The sequence below is a fragment of the Microcebus murinus genome, chromosome 27 (genome assembly GCF_040939455.1).
Source record: "Microcebus murinus isolate Inina chromosome 27, M.murinus_Inina_mat1.0, whole genome shotgun sequence".
In the NCBI taxonomy this organism is placed as follows: domain Eukaryota; kingdom Metazoa; phylum Chordata; class Mammalia; order Primates; family Cheirogaleidae; genus Microcebus; species Microcebus murinus.
Genome location: NC_134130.1, coordinates 17518793 through 17542578, shown reverse-complemented (window position 1 = coordinate 17542578; position 23786 = coordinate 17518793). Strand labels below are relative to the sequence as shown.

Genomic DNA, 23786 nt, shown 5'->3' with positions numbered 1-23786 from the left:
ACTAACATGGAAAATGTAAATTACACCTCAAGTCAGAAAATATTTTACTTCTTTTGAAATTTTCAGTCACTCATTTCTTCAGGGACCAGGCAGCTAGCACCTACTTCGTCACCACTGTCCCTGACAAATGAACATAAGAATCCCTAGTTATTACAAATATATGAATACCTATGACCAAAAAGTAGCTTTCAAATGAATATGATTTATATTTTATAATAGAGCAAGAACACATTTTAAGATATTTTCATTTATACTCAAACATATCAATTGAGTTTTTAGGCCCATGTATACCAAGAAAAAGAATCAATATTCACAGTCGAGAAGCCTACAGGATAGTGAGAAAGACAGATTGATAAACTGATAATTTCAATACAAGCAATTAGGCTAGTAGATGAGAATTAGTCATCCTTTCCCTTTGTCTTCAGAGGAAAATAAAACATGAAAATTTATTAATTACACTGGTAATACAAAAAGAGACCCAAAAAGTCATCAATCTTGGGAAAGTAAGATTAAAAATTAAAAGAGAAAACCACCACTGTCACCCATAACAAATGTTGATAGTTTCTAGGCATGAGTTAACTGTTACATTTGGATTTTGAATATGGTTTAATAAGTTTTCAAATATATAAGGTTAGTATAATCCCAAATATATTTTGTTTAGCCCTTTCCAGATGTATTTCAAAGGAAATTTACTGCATGATTCTGATTAAATCACCCACAAACCGTCTGTGGCTGTTGGTTAAAACATACTGAGGCCAATATGGATTCAGTACATACATGGGTTGAGTGACTTCACATGTTCATAGCCACGGGTTTTCACCAACCTCAATACAATATTCCCCAATACTGATAGTCTGTCACAATGAGACACTGCTCAACCTGTATTTACTTAAAACATCCAGACTTTCAACTACAGTCTCCCACACCTCTCTGTTCCTTATTTCTGAGGACCTGCTCTTTAATCTCATCAAGACTTTGGGACCCCTGTCCTCTAAGGCTCCTCTGTTACCTCAATCAGCCCCTTCTTGACATCCTTTTTTATTCTAGATCTACTGTCATTTCAATAATATTTTGGCCGAGATCCTCAATGGTTTCTCATTCAGTGGCTCTATCCCCTTATAGAACTATACTCTCTTCCCTGTATTCTGGTAGTACATAGCCCCAAGGTTTATTAATTTTATGGTAATTATTTCTGTATGGGTTTGTCTCTCTCACTGTACCTTGAGCTGAGCATGTACTAGCTTATTATGACTCACTATGCCTATCACAGTGCCCGTAATCTAGGTGTTAAATATACATCAAACAATAGGTGTTAAATAAATGTATAAAATATTATCACACAATGGTACAAGAGGGTGCAGACAACTAGATTAAATTCTTCACCACTAATGAAACTCTCGAGAGAACATATAATTAATTCTTCAGTTAGTCAAGAAAACATAAATTGCTCAAGTTCACACAATAGCTACCTACAAAAAGTACTCGTTTGCTGAAAATACACCTCTCTTAGTCTTTTCTGCACTGAAAGATGCAGGATAAATTGGGGTATAGTGGTAATACAATAATCTTGTTAATATCTGGCTAAAACTGAAAATTAGACTAAGTTATTAAGAGAAATTCCTATTTGCCTCAAACCATCAGTTCTTTTAGGTATAAGCGATGTTTCCAAAGAAAGATGTCATTCAGAATGCAAAAACAGAGGCCAGGAAAGAGAATGAGAGGTCAGGGTTGCTAAGATAGATTTGGAAGTCATTCATGTATAGGTAACTAAAACCACACATGCTATTTCCTCAGATCCATGATCCATGGTATTTCTAAGGGCCATTCCCCAAGCCAAAACACCCATGCCGTCAGCAAACCAAGAGAGGAAACCCACTTCTACATTCTATGAGTTCAAGATGTTTTTCCACCTTATAAAACCTGATCACTCTCACAAAAATTTTCCTTTTAGTCTAAAACTTTCCTTACTTGATATTAGCCTAAGGTAAAATGATAAGGGTGAGGAACCACAGATGAAATATAGTTAGCTACTGTATAATTTAAGAAATGGAGAGGAAAAATAAAATAGTAATGATTAATGTTCAGATAGTATTACAAGTGTTTAATCATGTGTTATCTTTTAAAGAAACTCTCCCTCTATAACCTCAAGACAAAAGAGCTCAATGAGTATGTAACTTGTAAAAGTACACTGGTTGATAATTCCAGAATTTGGGGAGGGAGTGTTTTCAATGATGAGTTGATGCCTTTTAGGCTTTTGACACTTACCACTTACTAAATTTTGATGTTTTGTTAAAAATATACAATATTTAACAGAAAAAAACCCAACAGTTTCTGGAAATGAAAATGGAAATAACTCATTTTACTACTGGGTGCATGTGTATTAGCCTGAGAGGATACTGACCCATGCTAAATTTAAGAATTCATTTGCCTCAGACTCAGATGTTTAGAAATGGAAGTTGCAATGATTAACTGCTACCTAAAGATTGTTTTGTAGTAAGTCTAAAGAAAAAAAATCAGTGCATCTGTCTCTAAGTTGTGAGACTGGGCATATTTTACAGTTCAGCTTATACTCAGAACAATCAAAGTTGAATGCTGCAAATCTGGAATATATAATAACTAATTCTCAATGGGATACAAAAAAATGGAAAATTAGCTTCCCAACTAGGCAACTTTTCTTCTCAGCAAAAAATTAATTTGATAAGATAAAAATACATATGGAAAACACAGTCTAGTGGCTTGATGTTCAGATATAAAGCCAATCAATCCAACAAACGTCCATCAACATATGAATGGATAAACAGTGTTATATACCTATAATAGAATATTAGCAACAAAAAGAAATGAAGTACTGATACATGCTTTAACATGGATGAACCTTGAAAACATTATGCTAACTGAAAGAAATCAAGTACAAAAAGGTCACATAGTGTATAATTCTATTTATATGAAGAGTTCAGGAATAGGTAAATTCATACAGATAGAAAGTAGATTAGTGGTTCCTTGGGCTGGTAGGAGAGAGGAAAGGGTGAGATTGCTAATTCTTTTTGGACCAATGAAAATGTTCTGGAATAAGATAGTGGTGATGGCTATACAACCTTGTAAAGTTATTAAAAAGCCAATGAACTTTCTACTTCAAAAGGGTGAATTTATGACACATGAATTATATTTCAACTTAAGAATTCAAAATCAAAGCAATTTACATATTCAACAAAGGAGAGAAATCATACCACAGTCTCAATAGATATTAAACAACGCATTTGACAAAATTCAATACTCACTTATGATTTAAAAATCCCTTAGCCAGACAGGGACAGATTTGTTAAAGCAGCGGTTCCCAACCTTTTGGGCACCAGGGACTGGTTTCATGGAAGACAATTTTTCAGTGAGTGGCTGTAAATCTGTAAATACAAATGAAGCTTTGCTCAGTCACCCACAGCTCAACTCCTGCTGTGAGGCCTGGTTCTTAACAGGCCACCAACTGGCAGTGGTCTGCCACTCAGGGGTTGGGGACCCCAGTGTTAAAGGATACAAAATTACAGCTAGATAGGAGGAATAAGTTCTGGTGTTCTACACCAGGGTAGGGTGACTACAGTTAACAATATATTACATAGTTTCAAATAGCTAGGAGGAGGATATTGAATGTTCCCCACACAAAGAAGTGGTAAATGTTTGAGAGGATGGATATACCAATTACTGTGATCTGATCACGATATGGTATAAGTACCAAAACACCACTAAGTATGTAGCCCATGAATGTGTACAATTATTAGTCAATTAAAATCCCTCAGCTAATTTGAAATATAAGAGTACTTAGTCAATCTAATAAAGGGCATCTATGAAAACCTTACAGCTAAGATCACACATAATAGTGAAATACCTATTTTCCCCTAAGATCAGAAACCAGTAAAGAAGGGCCACTCAATATTTGTATTCAGCATTGTAGTGAAGGTCCTATCTAGTGAAATCTAGTAAATCTATGTCAAGAAAAAAGAAATATAAGCCATAAAGATTAAAACAGAGAAGTTGTAAACATATTTCTATTCAAAGATGATATGGTTGTTTACATAAAAAAATCCTAAAGAACTTTTATAAAAGAACTGTTCGAACTAAAAAGTAAATTTAATTTGGCAAGGTCACACAAAACAAGGCCAATATAAAAAATTCACATATTTTTATATAGTCGCAGAAAACAATTAGAAAACAAAATTAAATTTTATTTACAATCATATCAAAACATAAGATAATTAGGAATAAATTTAACAAAAGAGAAGAACTCTACATTGTAAACTATAAAAATATTATTGAAAGAAATTAAAGGTGGCTTAAAATTTTGGAGCAAAACAACATGTTAATCTATTGGAAGACTCAATATTATTAGGATATCAGTTCTTTTCAGATTGATCCACAGATGCGATGCAAGGCCAATCAGAGTACCAATGGACATTTTTAGAAACCGAAACGCTTATTGTGAAATTTATGTGAAAATGCAAAGAACCAACAATAGCTAAAGCAATCTTGAAACAGAAAAACAAACCTGGAAAACCTGACTTCAAGATTGCTATAAAACTATATATAGTAATTAGTATGGCATGTTGATGGCATAAGAATAGACAAATGTATTAATGAAACAAAACAGAAAGACCAGAAACAGATCTACATTTACATGGCCATTTAATTTTTAATGAAAGCACCAAAGCAATACAAAGGGAAAGGGAAAGTCTTTTAAACAAATAGAGGTGGAACAAATAGATATCCATATGGCAAAAACCTGAACACAATATACAAATATTAAATTGACTGGATCATAGAGCCAACATATAAAATCTAAAATAAGAGCACTTTGTTTAAAAAGTCATAATATACTTCATGAATTGCTGGAAGCAGCTATAAAACCTACCTTACTACCTCCTCAAAAGGGAACTTCTTCAGTCCTCAAACACTGCACACTCCCAGGAGTGCATGTTTTTCTGACTGGTGCTTAGTGAACTCCTGGGAAAATAGGGACCTCAGGGCTACAACTGCAAGGAATTGAGTTCTGCCAACAATCTGAATGAGCTTAGAGGTAGATTCTTCCCAAGAGCCACAAGAAAGGAAATTGACAACTTGTTTCCTCTAACATAGATACCATTTTATTTTTAAAAACCATTTCTGAGAAAATTATAAACAAATTACCAAGACTATATTTGCATCATACTTTCACAAAACTAATTGGTTTGGGAATTAAAATTATGGCATATAATTAAAAGGAAGAGAATAGTCAGGGAAATATAATTCAAACTGCATGACTAAACTAAAAATATAATTAACTCATTAAATAGTTCATTTACTAACACATTCACCATATGCAAATTTTTATGCTAACAACTTTAAGAGACAGAAAAAATGAATAAATTATAGGATGGGTGTCAAAAAGGTTAATTAAGGAAGATAAACAATTCCTTTCTTAATTCTATAATTGCAGGGAAACAAACTATTATAAGCTAGAAGGGGGAAAGGTACCTTATCCCCAGAGAGATACAGTGCAATATAGGAATTTGGAGGAGGAAAATACAATTTTTACTTAGATTGAAAGGAAGTGTACAAAAGGAGCCAGAGGAAAGCATATTATAATACTTGAAGAAGTGCTACATATTGTGCTAAAGATGTTGGGCAAAAAGACACAGCTCAGTCTTCATGGTGTATTTCAATTCTCTGACATTTAATCTCCTCAACTATATATAGGAAACAATAAAAACTACTTGCATGATTTAGACACTAGTTGAGAATAATAAGAGAGTAATAATTATAGCAGTAGTAGTAATAATAGTAGTAATAATTAGAGGATTAGATTGAAGTCCAAGGCTATGCTTACATAATGACTTTTCCTCTGGAAAAAAAAAGAGCATCAAATGTTTTTGAGCAGGAAATAACCTGATATTCAAGAATATTAATATAGCACATAAAGTAGGGAGTGACTAGAGTATGGAAAGACTAAAGACAGTAAGACTATTAGGAGAATGTTGCAATGCAATAGTCAAAACTGTTTTTTCTTCACTAAGACCTAAACTAAAGAATGTAGAGGACCTCAGATATGTGAGAAATTAACAGTACTTGACAATTAATAGGATATAGCGTACAAGAGAATCAGAAAGCAAAAGACTACTGCAAGATTACAAGCCTGAGTGAAGAGCAAGCACTTTTTGGTATTATTTTCCTTCTTTAAACAAAACAGGTAAAACAGGTAGAAAAACACAGATGAGTTATATAAATCTCCAACTTGTATGACTATATAGTCATAATTTCAAATGCATTTTGAAGATGGAGCCCTTAAAGGCAAGAAAATGTGAGAGCCTCAACTTCCACCATCAGCTTATATTCTAAAATAAGAATATCTAATATTGGCCAGGCGAGGTGGCTCACGCCTCTAATCCTAGCACTCTGGGAGGCCGAGGTGGGCGGATGGCTCGAAGTCAGGAGTTCAAGACCGGCCTGAGCAAGAGCGAGACCCCCATCTCTACTAAAAATACAAAGAAATTAATTGGCCAACTAAATATATATAGAAAAAATTAGCTGGGCATGGTGGCGCATGCCTGTAGTCCCAGCTACTCGGGAGGCTGAGGCAGAAGGATTGCTTGAGCCCAGGAGTTTGAGGTTGCTGTGAGCTAGGCTGACGCCACGGCACTCTAGCCTGGGCAATAGAGTGAGACACTGTCTCAAAAAATAAAATAAAATAAAAAAAGAATATCTAATATTTATTTCTGATACTATAACCTGTGGCTCATTATCCAACTCTGGACCATATTCCACAATATGTCCTAATTCTTTGGAGTATCTCATTCAGTGAGCAATGTTTTAATAGGGTAAATAAAATTTAATAGGGTAAATAAACTTATCTGCTCATCCAGATAAGTCAGATCATGTTTTCCATCAAGTTAGTAAACAGCTGCAGACAGAGTCTGGTTCCCATCAAAGCCTCCATGTACAACCTCTGCAATACTGATAGTATTCTGGTCAACTTTCAAAACCATAACTCTAAAAACATGTGACAAACTACATTTTATTAAAGAAATATGCTTTTACTGCCCACTCTGCCTTCGCTTGCAAATTTAAGTACAGCGTAGAAACTCTACTGTAAATGCCAAAACTCTGCTGAATATCTGTCCATGAGCTACATTTGCTGGTACTTTTATAGATTAAGCAAAAGCACGTGCTCTGAATGCTAACACAAAGGGAAATATTAAATACTTTCCATATAGCACCTGTACTTAAAGAGAAACCATTTCTTCATATTTACTTTAATAGGAGTGATAAAGGTATACCTCATATTCTCTGAAAAATATTTCAGAAAGGAGTTGAGATCTAAATTTCTCTTCTGACTCTTGAATCTGATTTTAAGGTACCAATTAGGTAGATTCACAGGCACCAAATATGACATGACTGCAAACAAGTCTTCCAAATGCTGTACTTTTTTATTAAAACCTACTATCTATAGAAATTTAATTTCATCATGCCTTTATGTTTCTAAAAAACAATTTTGATGACATAACTGAAACAGAAGAGAAACATTAGCAAGACTGAACTCTGGCCAGGTAGCATACAAAAGCCACTGGAAAGGGAGCAGCTCTCTCCCAAAATTAATTCCTTGTATTCAAGCCTGAATGGACTCTAACATTACTCTATATAAAGACTAACTCGATAACACCTCCAGGTCATAGCACAAACTTATTATTTTCTTCTTGGATAACATGAATTCTCAAAAGGGTTTTATGGCCATTAAAACTATAAAGAGAGAGAATGCTTGATTTTCTACTGGGATCTAAAACTTCAAGATAGTTTTAAGTTATATTAATATTAGTAATGAAAATTACTACTATGACATTTTAGTACAATATTGGTAAACTGACATTTTAGTACAATATTGGTAAACTGACACAACACTCTTCTCTAAGTTCTTATTGTCATCCCCTACTTCATGTCCCACCAATTTTACCAAAGACTTAAAATTTTCTTAAAAATATAAATCAGGTAAGACATGTACCTTGAATGGTGCCTATATTTAAAAAATCAACCACAAGTAACTACCAAACAACTGGCAGCTGACAGCTTTGCAGCAGTATAGACAGATGGACAAGCAAAAATTTTGTGTCTCAAAATGCAATCCCATCTAAACAGAAGATCTCCTGTTTGTTCTGCATCAGCCTTTCTTACAGGTGCAGATGCTTACTTTTGGCAGGAGAGGAAAGCTCTAATTTATAATCCTTAAGAACATCTTCTCACTTTCCATAAACAGGTTACAGAAGTAATTAAAATTGCAGTACATCAACTCTGCATGACACCTGCTCTGTTACTGGAGACTAATGCAATCCAAATATGTGGAAAAGTCAAATCGTTCTCGGTGAAACTAATTTAGATGGATGGATCAGATAACAACTTGGAACTCAACCTGACAGAAATCATTTCTACTCAAAGGCAGTAAGTACTAAATCTTATATTCCAAAATGTACATGGAAAATATTGAATGTTAGTCTATTACCAGAATGATTTTTTAAAAAAGTACTGTATTTACACAAATGTTTAAATTCATCACCTGAAGAAATTACAAAGACTACAAAAGGCTACAACTGCTGTAGTAGATACAAATGTTCTATTTAAAATGAATGAGACAATTATCAAAAGTAAATGACATGAAAGACAATATAAAGTTTGTATTTAATCTTATTCATGTTCATATACATTTTCAAAATATATGCTTCTATCTATTTTTTTATCCTCAAAGGCATTGAAGAAAACTGGCTTCCTTTCACTGTTGAAACTATACATGTTCACTGCTATGAGATTCATCATGTCTAAAACAAGAAAAAGCACAGAAAAGTAAAACTTTTCATAAGCTAATGAATTTAATCTTACTGAAAAAGCAATATTGATTGTAACTTCATATAATACAATTAAAAGTTTAACAAAGTAAAAGATAAAAAGGATGGAACTAAGGTGAAATGATAAAAATGCAAATTTGTCTTCACAAACTCATGGAAATTAAACAATCTATTGCCAAATTACTATTGTGTCAAGGAGATGATCCAGATGGAAATCAAAACTTTCTGTGAGCTAAAATGATAACAAGGATACAAGTTATCAAAATCTGTGGGATACAGCAAAAGCATTCCTGAGAGGAAAACTAATAGCATTAAATGCTCATATCCAAAAGACAGGAAGCTCACAAATCAACAAGCCAATAAACCATCTCAAGGAACTGGAAAAGGAAGAGCAAATCAATCCTAAACCTAGCAGCAGAAAAAAATATTGAAGCTCACAGCAGAACTAAATACAATTGAGAACAAAATAATATACTGAAGATAAATAAAACCAAAAGTTGGTTTTTCGAAAAGATAAACAAAATTGACAGCCCTCTTGCTAGTTTGACAAGAACTAGAAAGGAAAGGACTCTAATAAGCTCAATTAGAAATTAAAAAGAAGAGGTCACAACAGACATCACAGAAATACAAAACATTACCTTTGAATATTATAAAAATCTATATGCACCAAAACTACAAAACATGGAGGGAATGGAAAAATTCTTAGAGACACACAATCACTCTAGGTCCAATCAGGAAGAAATAGAATTCCTGAACAGACCAGTATCAAGCACAGAAATTGAAGCAGCAATTTAAAAATCTTCCAATCAAAAAATGTCCTAGACCAGATGGGTTCACACCTGAATTCTACCAAACCTACAAAGAAGAACCCATACCTGTACTGCAGAAATTATTCTACAACATTGAGAAGGATGGTATCCTCCCCAACTCATTCTACAAAGCTAAAATCACGTTGATACCAAAGCCGGGAAAGGACACAACAAAAAAAGAAAACTATAGACCAATATCCCTCATGAATATAGATGCAAAAATCCTCAACAAAATCTTAGCAAACCAAATTAAACAGCACATCAAAAAAATAATTAATCATGACCAGATGGTCAGAGATGCAAGGATGATTCAATATAAGCAAATCTACATTTGCAACTCACCACATACATAAAAGCAAGAACAAAGATCATATGATTCTCTCAACAGATGCAGAAAATGCATTTCACAAAATTCAGCACACTTTTATGATAAAAACTCTTAAAGTTTGCCTACTATCTCCACCTCTATTAAACATAGTGCTGGAAGTCCTTGCCAGAGCAAATAAAAAGAGAGGGGAATTAAAGGTTTCCAAATGGGGGCAGAAGAGGTCAAACTCTCTCTTTGCTGATAATATATTATATCTAGAAAATACCAAAGATTCAACGAAGAAACTCCTGGAATTGATAACTGAATTCAGTAAAGTCTCAGGATACAAAATCAATAGCATTCATATATGCAAATAACAGTCAAGCCGAAAATCAAATCAAAGATGAAACACCTTTCACAATAGCATCAAAGAAAATTAAATATTTAGGAGTATATTTAATGAAGGAGGTGAGAGACCTATATAGGGAGAAGAAACACTGAGAAAAGAAATTGCAGATGTAAACAGATGGAAAACCCTACCATGCTCACGGATTGGGAAAATCAATATTGTTAAAATGTCCATACTATCTAAAGTGATCTACAGAATTAATGCAATCCCTATTAAAATATCATCATCATTCTTTACAGATCTAGAAAAAATAATTCTATGCTTCATATGGAACCAGAGAAGACCTTGTATGGCCAAAGCAATCTTAAGCAAAAAGAACAAACTGGGAGACATTAGTCTACCAGACTTCAAACTTTATTACGAGGCTATAGTAACCAAGACAGCATGGTACTGGCAAAAGAACAGAGATATAGACCTTTGGAACAGGACTGAGAATGGAGATATAAAACCCTTCTCATATTGTAATCTAATCTTTGACAAAGCAGACAAAAAAATACACTGGGGAAAAGAATCTCTGTTGGGAGCTGTCCCGAACACGGGAGAGTTAAAGTGCGGTTGCTGCCCGGAACGCTGGGGTCCTTGAGACATAGCACCTGGCGCCTTAACTCAGAGCTCTGACATTCTTGGCCTTTCTTCTAGCTCACGGAGGGTGCTGGAGATAGCAGTAGCAGTTATAGAAGGTCACTGAAGTAATCCTGTGCACACAGCCCTCGTAGCTTATACCCCCCCTGAGGCCCTGCACACTCCTTTCCCAGAATTGTTAATTACGCTTGGGTGCTCCTTTCCTTGAACTGTCTGAGTGATCATAGTTGAGTATTTGTAGCCTTTTTGATATCAGAAAAAAGTTAAGTTGTAGATTAAAAAAATGCTTAAGCGAGGGAAAGGGCTATCAAAGTGACGTAAGGTTGAAACAAGAACTGTTTTGTTTTCTGGTTTAATGAAGACATGCACCACCTATTCCAATGCATTTTGCTTCTCCTTTGTTCTTATCTGTATAAATATAGCAATTTATCTGTATAAATATAGCCTCAATAAACGAGGCGCGGCAGTCACCAAGGACTCTGTCCTCCCATCCCCATCTTTTTGTTGTCTCTTCATTTCTCAGCCTCGCCCCCTAACTCCAGGTGCCGCACTGGTGCTGGGAAAACTGAATAATCACACATAGAAGACTGAAACAGGATCCACACCTCTCACCTCTCACAAAAATCAACTCACAATGGATAACAGACTTAAACCTAAGGCATGAAACCTTAAGAATTCTAAAGGAAATGCTGGGAAAACTTTATAGACATTGGCTTAAGCAAAGAATTTATGAAGACCCCCAAAGCAATCACAGCAACAACAAAAATAAATAAATGGGACATGATCAAATTAAAAAGCTTCTGCACAGCCAAAGACGTTATCATTAGAGTGAACGGACAACCTATAGAATGGGAGAAAATACTTGCATGCTACACATCCGATAAAGGGCCAATATGAGGAATCAATAGAACTTAAGAAAATTAACAAGAAAAAATAGAAGAACCCCATCAATAAATGGGAAAAGGACATGAACTGAAACTTTCAAAAGAAGACAGAATAATGGCCAGCAAACATAAAAAAGTGCTCACAATCTCTACTCATCAGGGAAATGCAAATCCAAGCCACAGTGAAATATCACCTAACTCCAGTAAGAATTGCCTTTGTCAAAAAGTCCCAAAACAACCAATGCTGCTGTGGATATGGAGAGACAGAAACACTCTTATACTGCTGGTAGGACTGCAAATTAGTACAACCCCTGTGGAAAATAATTTGGAGATATCTCAAAAAATTAAAAATAGAAATACCATTTGATCCAGCAATCCCACTACTAGGCATCTAGTCAAGGAAAAAAAGACATTCTATAATAAAGACATCTGCACTCGAATGTTTATGGCAGCACAATTCACAAATGCAAAGATGTGGAAACAACCCAAATGCCCATCAATACATGAGTGGATTAATAAAATGTGGCATATGTATACCATGGGATACTACTCAATTACAAAAAACAACGGTGACCTAGCACCTCTTATATTATCCGGGATACAGCTGGAGCCTGTCTTTGAAGGAAAGTATCACAAGAAAGGAAAAACAAGCACCCCATGCAGTCACCATCAAATTGGTACTAACTGACCAACACTAAGGTGCTCACATGGTAGTAACATTCATGGAGTGCTGGTCAGGTGGGAGGGAGAGTCATGGGGGTGGGTAAACTCACAACTAATGTGTGCGGAGCACACTGTATGGGGGAAGGGCAGGCTTATAGCTCTGGCTTGGGTAAGGCAAAGGCATTCAAAATGTTTGTACTCCCATAATATTCTGAAATTTTAAAAAAAGTGAGCAAGTCAATGAAACTGCAAACAGGAGAATAGGTACTCTCAAAATTATAAGGACATTTTTAGAGGATTTGCAAAGGAAATTAAACATTAACATAAAAATATATAAAACAATGATTTTTATACAGGTATGTACATATATGTATGTGTGTATGTATATGTGTGGGTGTGTATATACATATTCATATGACAGGTCATTGTAGTTTCAATCAGTGGATAAATGCAATGTGAAAGGATTTGTAACAAAATGCGGGTCACAATTTATAGGGTGTTTTTCAACTTGCCTTCATGAGACAAAAGGAGTTGAGACCTGGCAATGTGCCTTGGTTTTGAATGTGAAATGATAAGATTAGCCAATAAACTCTGGGAAATGTTAAAAAAAAAAACATATTTACTAAGTAAGGTTAGATTATTTTTAAATATATAGAAAAGTCACTTTTAGACTTATGGTCAGATTGGACTTTTCTAATGCAGCAAGTAAGGCTACTGTATACGTGGTATCTGTATTTTCATTCCAGAGGCCACCTGAAACCAAGCCATTTGAAGTGGCAATAGTAGCACTTTCATTTATTTGTTTTGCTTCTATCAAATTATTACCATGTAGTAGGACACACATTTTTATTCCCTTGAAAATTTTTTCATTTGGAATATTCTGGTGATGGAAAAGTATTAACCAATGAAAGTAAGGATATTTTTTTAAACTAGGATAATTACAATCCTATAAAGACTCACAGCAAGCATTTGGCTATCCTTTTAATACAATTTTATTTATAAACTAGAGAAAGACTTTGATGAATAATTTTAGAAGATCTGTAAAGCCTTTCATTTTATAGTATATTTATAATAAAAATTTAGACCACATACCCTCTTTGCCAAGAGATAGGAAGTAAATTTATTAAGTCATTGAAATAATGGAATTTAAACTGTATCATTAAATTGTACTCAAGCCATGATTATCACTTCTCCCTAATATTCAAAATGGGCTTTACTTAACATAGTTAACTATGTCGCTAGGAATACCAGAATCCTATTCAGAGTTACCATGTATTCCTTTCAGGAAAATAATCTTAATTTCAGCTACTGAAATGCTTAGCACTAAGAAGACTGCAAATTTTCACATATGGTCTTTTGAAGAATTATTTGCCAAAGAACTTTGGAGAATATCTATCTCAAAAAGATCAATACTGGGGTATATTAACACAGGATTTGTATGTAGCCTGTGAATTAAATTTCCTAAAGTGAATATTTGCACCTGGATTTTATCATAAAACGAGTAACAGAAGAAACCAAACCCTCCAGTTTCTAGTTGAAATGCCTTTTTGTTTGCCAATGTCTGCTTTTCATTTAATTGTCCTGACATTACACAGTACCTCACAGGTTTCCTTTCTCGAAGCAAGTCTTCCAGGCTCCTTTCACAGTGCTCAGCCACCACCACCAGTCTTTCTGCATAAAACAAAGCAAATCCACTTTTTATCAACAAAACATTTCAATAAGAAAATAATACAACCCACTAAAGATACTAACATGTAGCACAAATAAAAATATTTTAAAAGAGCTTTTCGAACCCTATAAACTACATCATTAACAAGTATATAGAATACTAGGGTAAACATCTAATATATTAAATAACAATTCTTTTTCATCTTTTTTTTTCTCTAGTTTCTCTCATGTGCATCAGGAAAAACAGATGGAAAGGCTGACCATGGGAAAAAAGAAGTGATTCTTCTGATGCAGATTGGAAGAAATAAAAGACTAAATGAAGATATAAAGAAATTTTGAAGGGAAGAGGAAATTGGGGAGCTAAGTACAGATTGATTTGACAGTCTGGTTCAAACACAAGATCTTTGAAATTGTATTCAGAAACTTGAGAAAATCAGAAATGTTCTGAATCATAACTATGGAAAAGAATAGGAAATTGACTTAGCATTATAGTTGACCCTTGAACAATGAAGTGGTTAGGGACCTCAAAGGAGAAAATAGAACATAATAAAATATGATAAAAGCTATGTAAAGGAAAATAAAAATCTCAGGACCACCCCCTAACTCCTTATGCAAAAGAGAAGGTCAAGCCTGGAGGCTGAATCATGTAACACCCCCTTTTCAAATGAACAGCTATTAAATATTACTAACATGCATTAGCTAGATGCCCAAGCAAATGTAAAAGGCTTCAGGCATCTTTAAGGACTAACCCCACAGACCATTTATAATGAAATTCTTTGCTGGCCTCCCATAAATAAGAACATGCAAATTGTAATATTAGGTATGCAGGCTAAGTCTAGCTCCTAAAAGTAAAGTCTGCTTCATGCCACAAGAACAATGTTGATGACAAGTTATCTTCCCAGCAGCAGAACACAAACAATACATGATCAAGCATTCTTCTACCTACTTGGAACATTGACATAATTGATTCTTCCTTTACTCCTTTTTTCTCTTCAAACATTTACCTTATAGAAAATGTAGATTTCCTGGGCACTAAGTAAAATCTGCAAGACTGTGACCATTTGCCTCACTTCCCACTCCCTCCTCCTTTTTCTTTCTGTATGTTCTCTCCTTTTAAATAATGAATTCCCAAATCATTCTTTGGAGAGCACAGTTCACAGATACTTCTGTGATTTGTGCTTTTCCCAGTATGTCCTCAAACATTGGCTTCATAAACCTCCATTGGTGGAGATCTTTGCCTCAGTTGCTTATTTTGGGTGGTCAACTATAAAAGAATCTAGGAAAGGGATCTAGTCAGATTGCAGGGAATGAGGCACAGCATCATCCAGGAGAGAAAATAGTATAGTATAAAAAATAGTAGTAAATAGTAGAAAATAGTAAAGCAGGTGTGTGGAAGGGCCATGGCATAATCAGAAAAACTCAAGCAACTCAGCTTAGCTGGAGTGAAGGGTTAAAGTGGTCAAAGCAAAAGCAATCCTTCTAAAGAAAACAGCAGGAACTAGATCACAAAGGATCTTGCATGTAACAACCTGGTAGGGAGTTTGAATTTTACCTGGCAGATTTGCAAATAAAGGGGCAAGTGTGCAACAAAAAGAGATGGAGAAAAAGAGGTGAGGGGGGAGGGGACTAGGCATACACATACTGATTTCTTTATACATTCACTGTATGCAGTATTTATAACTTAATCAGGGTAACAACAGAGAACACAAAATAGAAAAAAAAAAACAAAAAAACAACTCACCATGCTTTCCCCTAGAAATATCCACATACTGGCACAGTCTGGGATGGGTGATCGTCTTGAGGATTTGAAAGCGCCCTAAGATTTTGATGGAATTTGGTGTGAGAGGAAGCCCATTGCTCCCACAAACATCATGAGGCAGAGCCGAGGCAAAGAACGTAAAGGCACCCATGTCAGCATCCTTCAACGGAAACATTTTTGGAGTCCTAGTTCTTCCAAGACGACTTGGAAAAAGAGAGAATTTTATGAGACTGACAAAACGTTAAGTCAGTGTTTTCTCACATTAAACATGACTAACAATAGACAACTAGGAGGAAAATGACAATATGAACACTTCATAGCAAAAATTTCACAGTTACAAAATTCTGGCCAGGCACGGTAGCTCACGCCTATAATCCTAGCACTCTGGGAAGCTGAAGTGGGAGGGTCACTTGAGGCCAGGAGTTGGACACCAGCCTGGGCAACATAGCAAGACTACAGAATATATATATATATATATATATATATATATATATATATATATATATATATATATATATATTCTAAGCTAGTATCAACTAAAAAACACCCAAACATAAATTTATAATGTAATTCTAAACCAAATTCAAAGATTTTCAATGTCATAAAAAGGAGAAGGCAGAACATTCTACCTTCAATCATGCCTGACAGTTTTAAGAATGGAGGATTAAGTCACCATAGTGTCTGCAGAAGTTTGGGGGAGGAGTAGAGGAAGTTTGTTACTGCATCTTTATATCAATAAGGCTCTTCACTTTACCTGAAGATTGAATGACCCACATACTATCCAAGAACCTTTCCTTCTCAGTGGGGGAAGTAATGAAACTCTGATCAGGGACTTTCTTAACAGTAAAAATTAAATTAGATAACAGAAGTGTCTATCATATCAATTTTCATGCTAGGTGTTTTATACCAAGATCTGCTTTAATTCCCTCAACAATCTTGATAGATGTTATTGCCTCCAATTTAGAGATACTTGTTCCATGTGTATAGCATGAGAGGTCCTATTTGGATTGACTCCAAAATAAATGGTGCCTCCAGAGTTGTGTAAAAGAGCAGCATGGAGATTAAGAAACTTGCTCCAAATCAATCTGAATTACATTAAGGCAATCATAACAAAAAATGTCTCTTGACACAAAATCTCTTACCCATGTATCTCACTAAAAAGACATTCCATTGGTCAAGCACTGCATTTTTCCCTTCTCAGCTTTCTTAATAAATATGCTGGAATTCCAGTTCAATAGACCACTTTTCTTATGTCTATCCAGAAACCTCATTAGAATAAAAAGTTTTCAAATGTTAATAAACATTTAAAAAGGAAGAGAAAAGGGCCATGAGATAATGAAAGATTCCCAGAAACTCTTACAAAGCAAAATGCACATGGAAGAGGTTTGTCACAAGAAACAGGAAGAATGAAGCTACAACCTGTAATGACAGTCAAGAGGTTTGCTTGGCTTCTTCAGACTCAGAGGCTTCAGACTTAGAGAAGGCAGGAACGGTGGTGAAGAGCAGTCACAGAGGGTTTGAAACCAAAAGGGTGATTTGAGGTGTTGAAGAATTAGAAGCATCAACTCTGCCACCAGCCCCACAACATGGGTAGTTATTTACCCTCCATGTAAAAGAAGACAAGATTCCCTCCCAAAGAAACTGAACAAACTGAGAATTACAGTAGCTATGGGCACTGGTGAGAAAAGCAAACTCCTCTTAATTCTATTATTTGTAGGACCACAGCTAAGATCTGCTGTCCTCCAGCCATACATACTAAAACAAAACGTGCCAGTCAACAAGCCTGTCCATACACACAGAACACTCAGACAGCCTTCCTCAACTCTTAAAAAAGTGTCTGGGAATCATCAGATAGTTTAGGAAAGACTACAGCACAAACAGCAAAAAATACAATGAGCTCCCAAAAATCTAGCTTTGGAGGCAACTGAAATGACTTATGAAAAAACAAAACAAAACCCAACTCCAATATATCTACAGAGATCTGAGAAGATATTGCATCCATTGTATAACAGGTTATAGAAAAACATATGACACAAAAAAGTGATGGGAAATGGCCAATAAATACGAGACGATAAACAACCTCATTAATAATCAAGAAATTACTAAAAACAGGCCGGGTGTGGTGGTTCACACCTGTAATCCTAGTGCTTTGGGAGGCAGAGGCAGGAGGATTGCCTGAGCTCAGGAGTTCAAGACCAGCCTGAGCAAGAGCGAGGCCCCATTTCTACTATAAATAGAAATAAATTAGCCAAACAACTAAAAATAGAAAACATTAGCTGGGCTCGGTGGCACGTGCCTGTAGTCCCAGCTACCTGGGAGGCTGAGACAGGAGGATTGCTTGAGCCCAGGAGATTGAGGTTGCTGTGAGCTAGGCTGACACCATGGCACTCTAAACCAGGCAACAGAGTGAGACTCTGTCAAAAAAACAAACAAAAATTACTAAAATCACATGGCAATTTACATCTACCAGAGAGTAAAAATTAAGAAACCTGGTAATGCATACTAGGAGGATGTGGAAAACTAGGACCTCTAATTTACTGTAAGTGGGAGTGTAAGTTGGTACACTCACTTCAGAAAACAGTTTGACACTATCTTGTTATCACATTCCTGCATAAAACACTACGCACACATAGTGGGATTGGTACAAGAAAGATCATGGCAGTACTGCTTCTAATATTTCCACACTGGAGATAATGCAAGTACCCAGTGGCGGATGAATGGCTAAATAAATTGTGGTACATCCACCTGATGGAAGAGCGTACAGGGTGGCAAATGATAGGAAATTTAGCAGCACAAATGAATCTGAGAAATATAATGATGAATAAGAGAAAAAGACACACAAAAGTTATGCCAAGTTTCATAAAATCTAAAAATAAGAAAAGTAAAATAAATAATTCTGGAATACTTACATATATGGTAAGAATATATTCAGTAAGTAAGGAAATGGGGGAAAAAACCCTCAGAGTAGTGTCACCCACTGACTGTAACGAAGGGTTGAAATTAGGGAAGAAATCTACAAGAAGCTTTAAAATCTTGATTGCTAAATCAAGTGGAAGTATTGGAAAACAAAGTTTTCGGACAATTGCTTAGAACAGGGGTCCTCAAACTATGGCCCACAGGCCACATGCGGCCCACTGAGGACATTTATCCGCCCCACTGGGTGTTTTTGCCCCCGCTGCCTGTCCTGCTTAGCAGCTGGCTCATCCTGGGCCCACAGTGCACATGTGTGGAATGTGCACCGCATTCTCCAACTCCCCTTCTTCTCTCTGTCTCTCGACTCCTCCTTTCAGTCTCGGGTGTGATCTGACAAGTCACGAGCTTACCTGTGCAGAGCCTGCTACTGCCTGAGGACCGAGGTAAGAACAAGTTAGGATTTTTTTTTTGAAGTTAGGAGGTCTATTTTTTTTTTATTTTTTTAATTTTGCAGTCAGTAGGGCCATTTTTTTGCAGTTAAGGGTGGTCTTTTTTTCTGAAGTTAGGAGGTCGTTTTTTTTGCAGATAAGGGGTGCCTTTTTTTTTAAGTTAGTAGAGTCTTTTTTTTAAAGTTGGTTAGTTGGTTGGGGGTGTTTCTAGGGGGGGTTGCATCACAGTGATAACGCAAATAGCGCTCAGTGCTAATACAAATTGTCAGTGCTCAGAGGTAATGCAAATAGTGCTCAGAGGTAATGTTAATTGTAAGTACTCAGTGTTAATGCAAATGGTCAGCTGCTCAGTATTAATTCAAATTGTCAGCAGTCAGTGTTATTGCAAATGGTCAGCGGTCAGTGTTGATGCAAATTGTCAGAGCTCAGAGGAAATGCAAATAGTGCTTAGTGTTAATGCAAATGGTCAGTGCTCAGCCTTATCACATGGGGGCCCCAAACTGATAATCTGCCTAGGGCCCCATGGGAACTTAATCTGGCTCTGCAGACAGCCGAGGAGTAGGAAACCCAATTTGATAGTAAGTACATTTATATTCTGATTACTATTCAGTTGTGTATAATGTTGTATGTTGTTAGCTGTGTAAGCCCCAGTTCATACTGTTGCGATCTCTGAGCAGTGGGAGTTCAGCCATATACTTGTATGGCTGAACTTGCATTAGATTCAGAAGAAAAAAGGCATATGTGCTTTTTTTTTCCTGCAGTGGAATCTGATCGCATGGGTCTTCTCACCCATGCGATCAGATTCCTGTGCGAGTTCACAGATCGCAGTGCGGTTCGCATAGGGTACTGTGAACTAGAAAGGTGGTGGAGGAACTGGCTCTGTAATCGGGCCGGTTCCCACACTTCACCAGTGTGAGCCTGAGGTAAAAGCGGAGTTCCACCAATATGGGCCCTGGCAAGGCTGCATTGATGGGCACTGATCAGACTGCATTGATGGGCAGTGCAGTCTTTATGTCTCCGTGTGGGCAAAGTTATTGCTGGTATACTGTTTTTGTAGCACTGTATACATATATTGATATTTTACTAATAGCAATTTGGAATCCCTAGGAAACAATGATATCAAGAAAGAGAAAAATTGAGTCGGAGTATAGGATATTCAAAGAACAGTGGATTTATGATTACTTTTTCATGCAGTACAAGGAAAGAGCTATGTGTCTGATATGCCAGAATATAGTGTCTGTGTTCAAAGAGTACAATTTGCGTCGACACTATCAAACTCAACATAAAGATAAATATGATTGTTTGGTTGGAGAAGTGAGAAAAGATAAAATATTAAAACTGAAAATATTGACAACTCAGCAAAATACTTTTGTGAAGCAGCAGCAGCAGCTAAATATTTCATCACTGTGAGCAAGTTTTCAAGTTGCCAAGCTAATAGGGTGCACTGGCAGACCGTCCGTGGAGGGAGAATTTGTTACAGAATGCCTTCTTTCTATTGCCAAAGAGATGTGTCCAGAGAAGGCCGATTTATTTAGTGCAGTGACTCTTTCAGGACCTACAATTAATTACACGAAAGATTGAAGAAATGAGAGACAATTTGCATCAGCATTTGCAAAACTCCACAAAAAAACTTTCCTATTTTTCCTTGGCACTCGAGGAAAGTAATGATGTTCATGATTCTGCACAACTTGTAACTTTTATTCATGGGACAAATGACTATTTCGAAGTCACAGAAGAGCTTGCTGCACTGCAAAGCATCAAAGGAACAACTACAGGAGAAGATACCTATGAAAAGGTTTTCCAAATAGTGAATGGTTTGGAGCTGGACTGGGCTAAATTAGCCAGTGTGACAACTGATGGTGCTCCTAGCATGGTGGGGTCTAAGAAAGGAGTAATTGCTTGCATTAACCAAGGGATGGACAAACATAACCATTCTCATCCAACAGCCATACACTGCCTCGTCCACCAACAAGCGCTGTGTGGAAATCACTGAAGTGGGACTGTTATGAAAATTGTGGTATCTTGTGTTAACTTCATTAGAGCTAATGCACTAAACCACAGACAATTTCAGGAATTTCTTTCTGCGCTAAATGTTGCCTATGAAGATGTTCTGTACCACACAGAACTCCGTCGGCTGAGTCGAGGGAGAGTTTTGAAACATTTCTATGACTTACTTCCACAGATTACAGCTTTTCTGCTTTCAAAAAACAAAGAAGTACCAGAACTCAATGGTGCAGAATGGAAGTGGCACCTTGCCTTTCTGACAGACGTAACAGAGCTACTCAACAGTTTCAATGTGCAACTTCAAGGAAAGGGGAAGCTCATCTGTGATACGCAATCACATGTGAAAGCATTCGAAGTAAAATTAGGCCTCATTAAACAAGTGAAGGAGGAAAATTTCTGCCATCTCCCCACAACTCAATATCTGTTAGCGGAAAAACCACTGGTTGCATTCCCAAACAAAACATGTGTGGATTCACTGGAAAAGTTGCAAAAGGAGTTCCAATTTAGATTTAAAGAGCTTCATCTCCATAAATAGGGCATACAGCTTTTCTGTAACCCATTTTCTATTGACATTGAAAATGCGGATACAATTTACCAAATGGAACTGGCTGAACTGCAGAATTGTGACTCTCTGAAAGACGCATTCAAGTCAAGCAGCCTTCCTAATTTCTATGCACCTCTCCCCTCAGACTTATCCTAATCTCAGGAACCATGCACTCAAAGTGGCAACCATCTTTGTCAGCACTTATGTCTGTGAACAGACTTTTTCCAGAATGAAACATCTGAAATCTCCAACCAGACCTAGACTAACTGATGCACACTTGCACCACTTATTACAACTAGCAGTGACAAATATGGAACCGGACATCGGCCATATCATTAGCCAAAAGCAGGCCCATAGTTCCCATTGAAATACTGGTAAATTTGTTGATTTAACTTTACTTGTTCTTCATTTTAAATATTGTATTTGTTCCCGTTTTGTTTTTTTACTTCAAAATAAGATATATGCAGTGTGCATAGGAATTTGTTCGTAGTTTTTTTTAAAACTATAGTCCGGCCCTCCAGTGGTCTGAGGGACAGTAAACTGGCCCCCTGTTTAAAAAGTTTGAGGACCCCTGGTTTAGAACATGAAGCAAAATGCAAACAGATAAAAACATAAAGAAAAAAATAACATAGTGGATCAAGCCAAGAATCCAATAATCACTTTATAGGAATTTCAAAAAAAGAGAATATAGAAAAATAAAGTAGAAGGAATTATGAAAGACAGGAGAAAATTTCCCACAGTTGAAAGGAAATAAATACCTTCAAATAAAAAAGGCTTATGATTCAAGAAGTGGAAAAAGATCCATTTGAGACACTTAACTCTGCTGTACAAATTCATTCAAGGAGAATAAACTCATACCTAAACATGTCACCATAAATTTTCAAATCATCAAGCATAACTAGAAAATTGTAATCATTTCAGAGAGGAAAAAAAAACAGTTCAGCTATCAAATTAAGCTCAGACTGGCATTCTCATCTCATCAGCAACAATGAAAAGTGAGAAGACACTGAAACCTTGGAAGAGTTGAAGAAACATAATTTTGATTCTATATGCAGCCAAACTAACAACCATAATAGCAAATGACAATTTATAGCCATGCAAACATTAAAAAATAAAATTACCATCCACACATCTTTGTGAGAAAGTTTCTTTAGAAGGTATTATGGCAAAACAGAGAGGGAAACCAAAGAATAGAAGATGTGGGGTTAAGAAACAATATAATTTACCCACAAGTTCAATGAATGTAAACCCCAAATAGAAGCAATACAAAAGGACTAGAAAGCAATCTGTCCAAATTAAATAGAAGCGCACTGGGCTCCAAGGGAAATGTACTCAAGCAGAGGAACGGAATAAAAGCGTCTCTGTACATGATACAAAGAATGAAGAGAACTTGGTAAAGAAAGCACATGCACCTCTTCCCAAAAGAAAGCAGGAAGACAATCATGAAAGTGGGGAAGGTTAAAAACCATGTAAATATATGGTTCAAAAAATAAAGCATACTCAAGTATGGCATGATTTTTTGCCATTGGAGGGGAAGAAAGAAGAACCAATTGACCTTGATATCACATTCTCCTTAGTATGACAGCAGATCATGAAGTTGAAATACTTGGAAGAAAATGTATCACAGCATACTGCTTGAACCTGCACTGAAGAATAACTATAAACCCATAATACTGTAAACATTTTATTAGTTTTTAGCACATTAACACAGCACAAATGTTGTAGATAAGAAATATAAATATTTTAAACCTGGAAAATGTACAAGGCCCAGCTAAGAAAAAGTTGGCGTGATTATGGTTTCTGCAGTGATAATGGAAAAGGTAGTAACTACTTTTCTCATTTTACCAAATAAGGAGTCAAATATATTTTCAAAAGTTGATATGAAAAAGGTAATTTATATATATTATTTAGAATTATAAAGTAAATAATACAAAAATTGAAAA

General features: G+C 35.9%; 1 protein-coding gene across 2 annotated transcripts in view; it reads right to left on the bottom strand.

Moving 5' to 3' along the window:
* TBCK (TBC1 domain containing kinase) overlaps positions 1–23786 on the bottom strand; it is a 134176-nt gene that overhangs the window by 108875 nt on the left and 1515 nt on the right. For both annotated transcript variants that reach the window (XM_012779027.3, XM_020284513.2), the window contains exons 2-3: positions 15916–16136; positions 14105–14177 (exon numbers count right to left, since the gene is read on the bottom strand). In XM_012779027.3, coding sequence (XP_012634481.1) covers positions 14105–14177; positions 15916–16108 — 266 coding nt within the window. In that variant the 5' untranslated portion in view covers positions 16109–16136. The remainder of the gene's footprint in view (positions 1–14104; positions 14178–15915; positions 16137–23786) is intronic.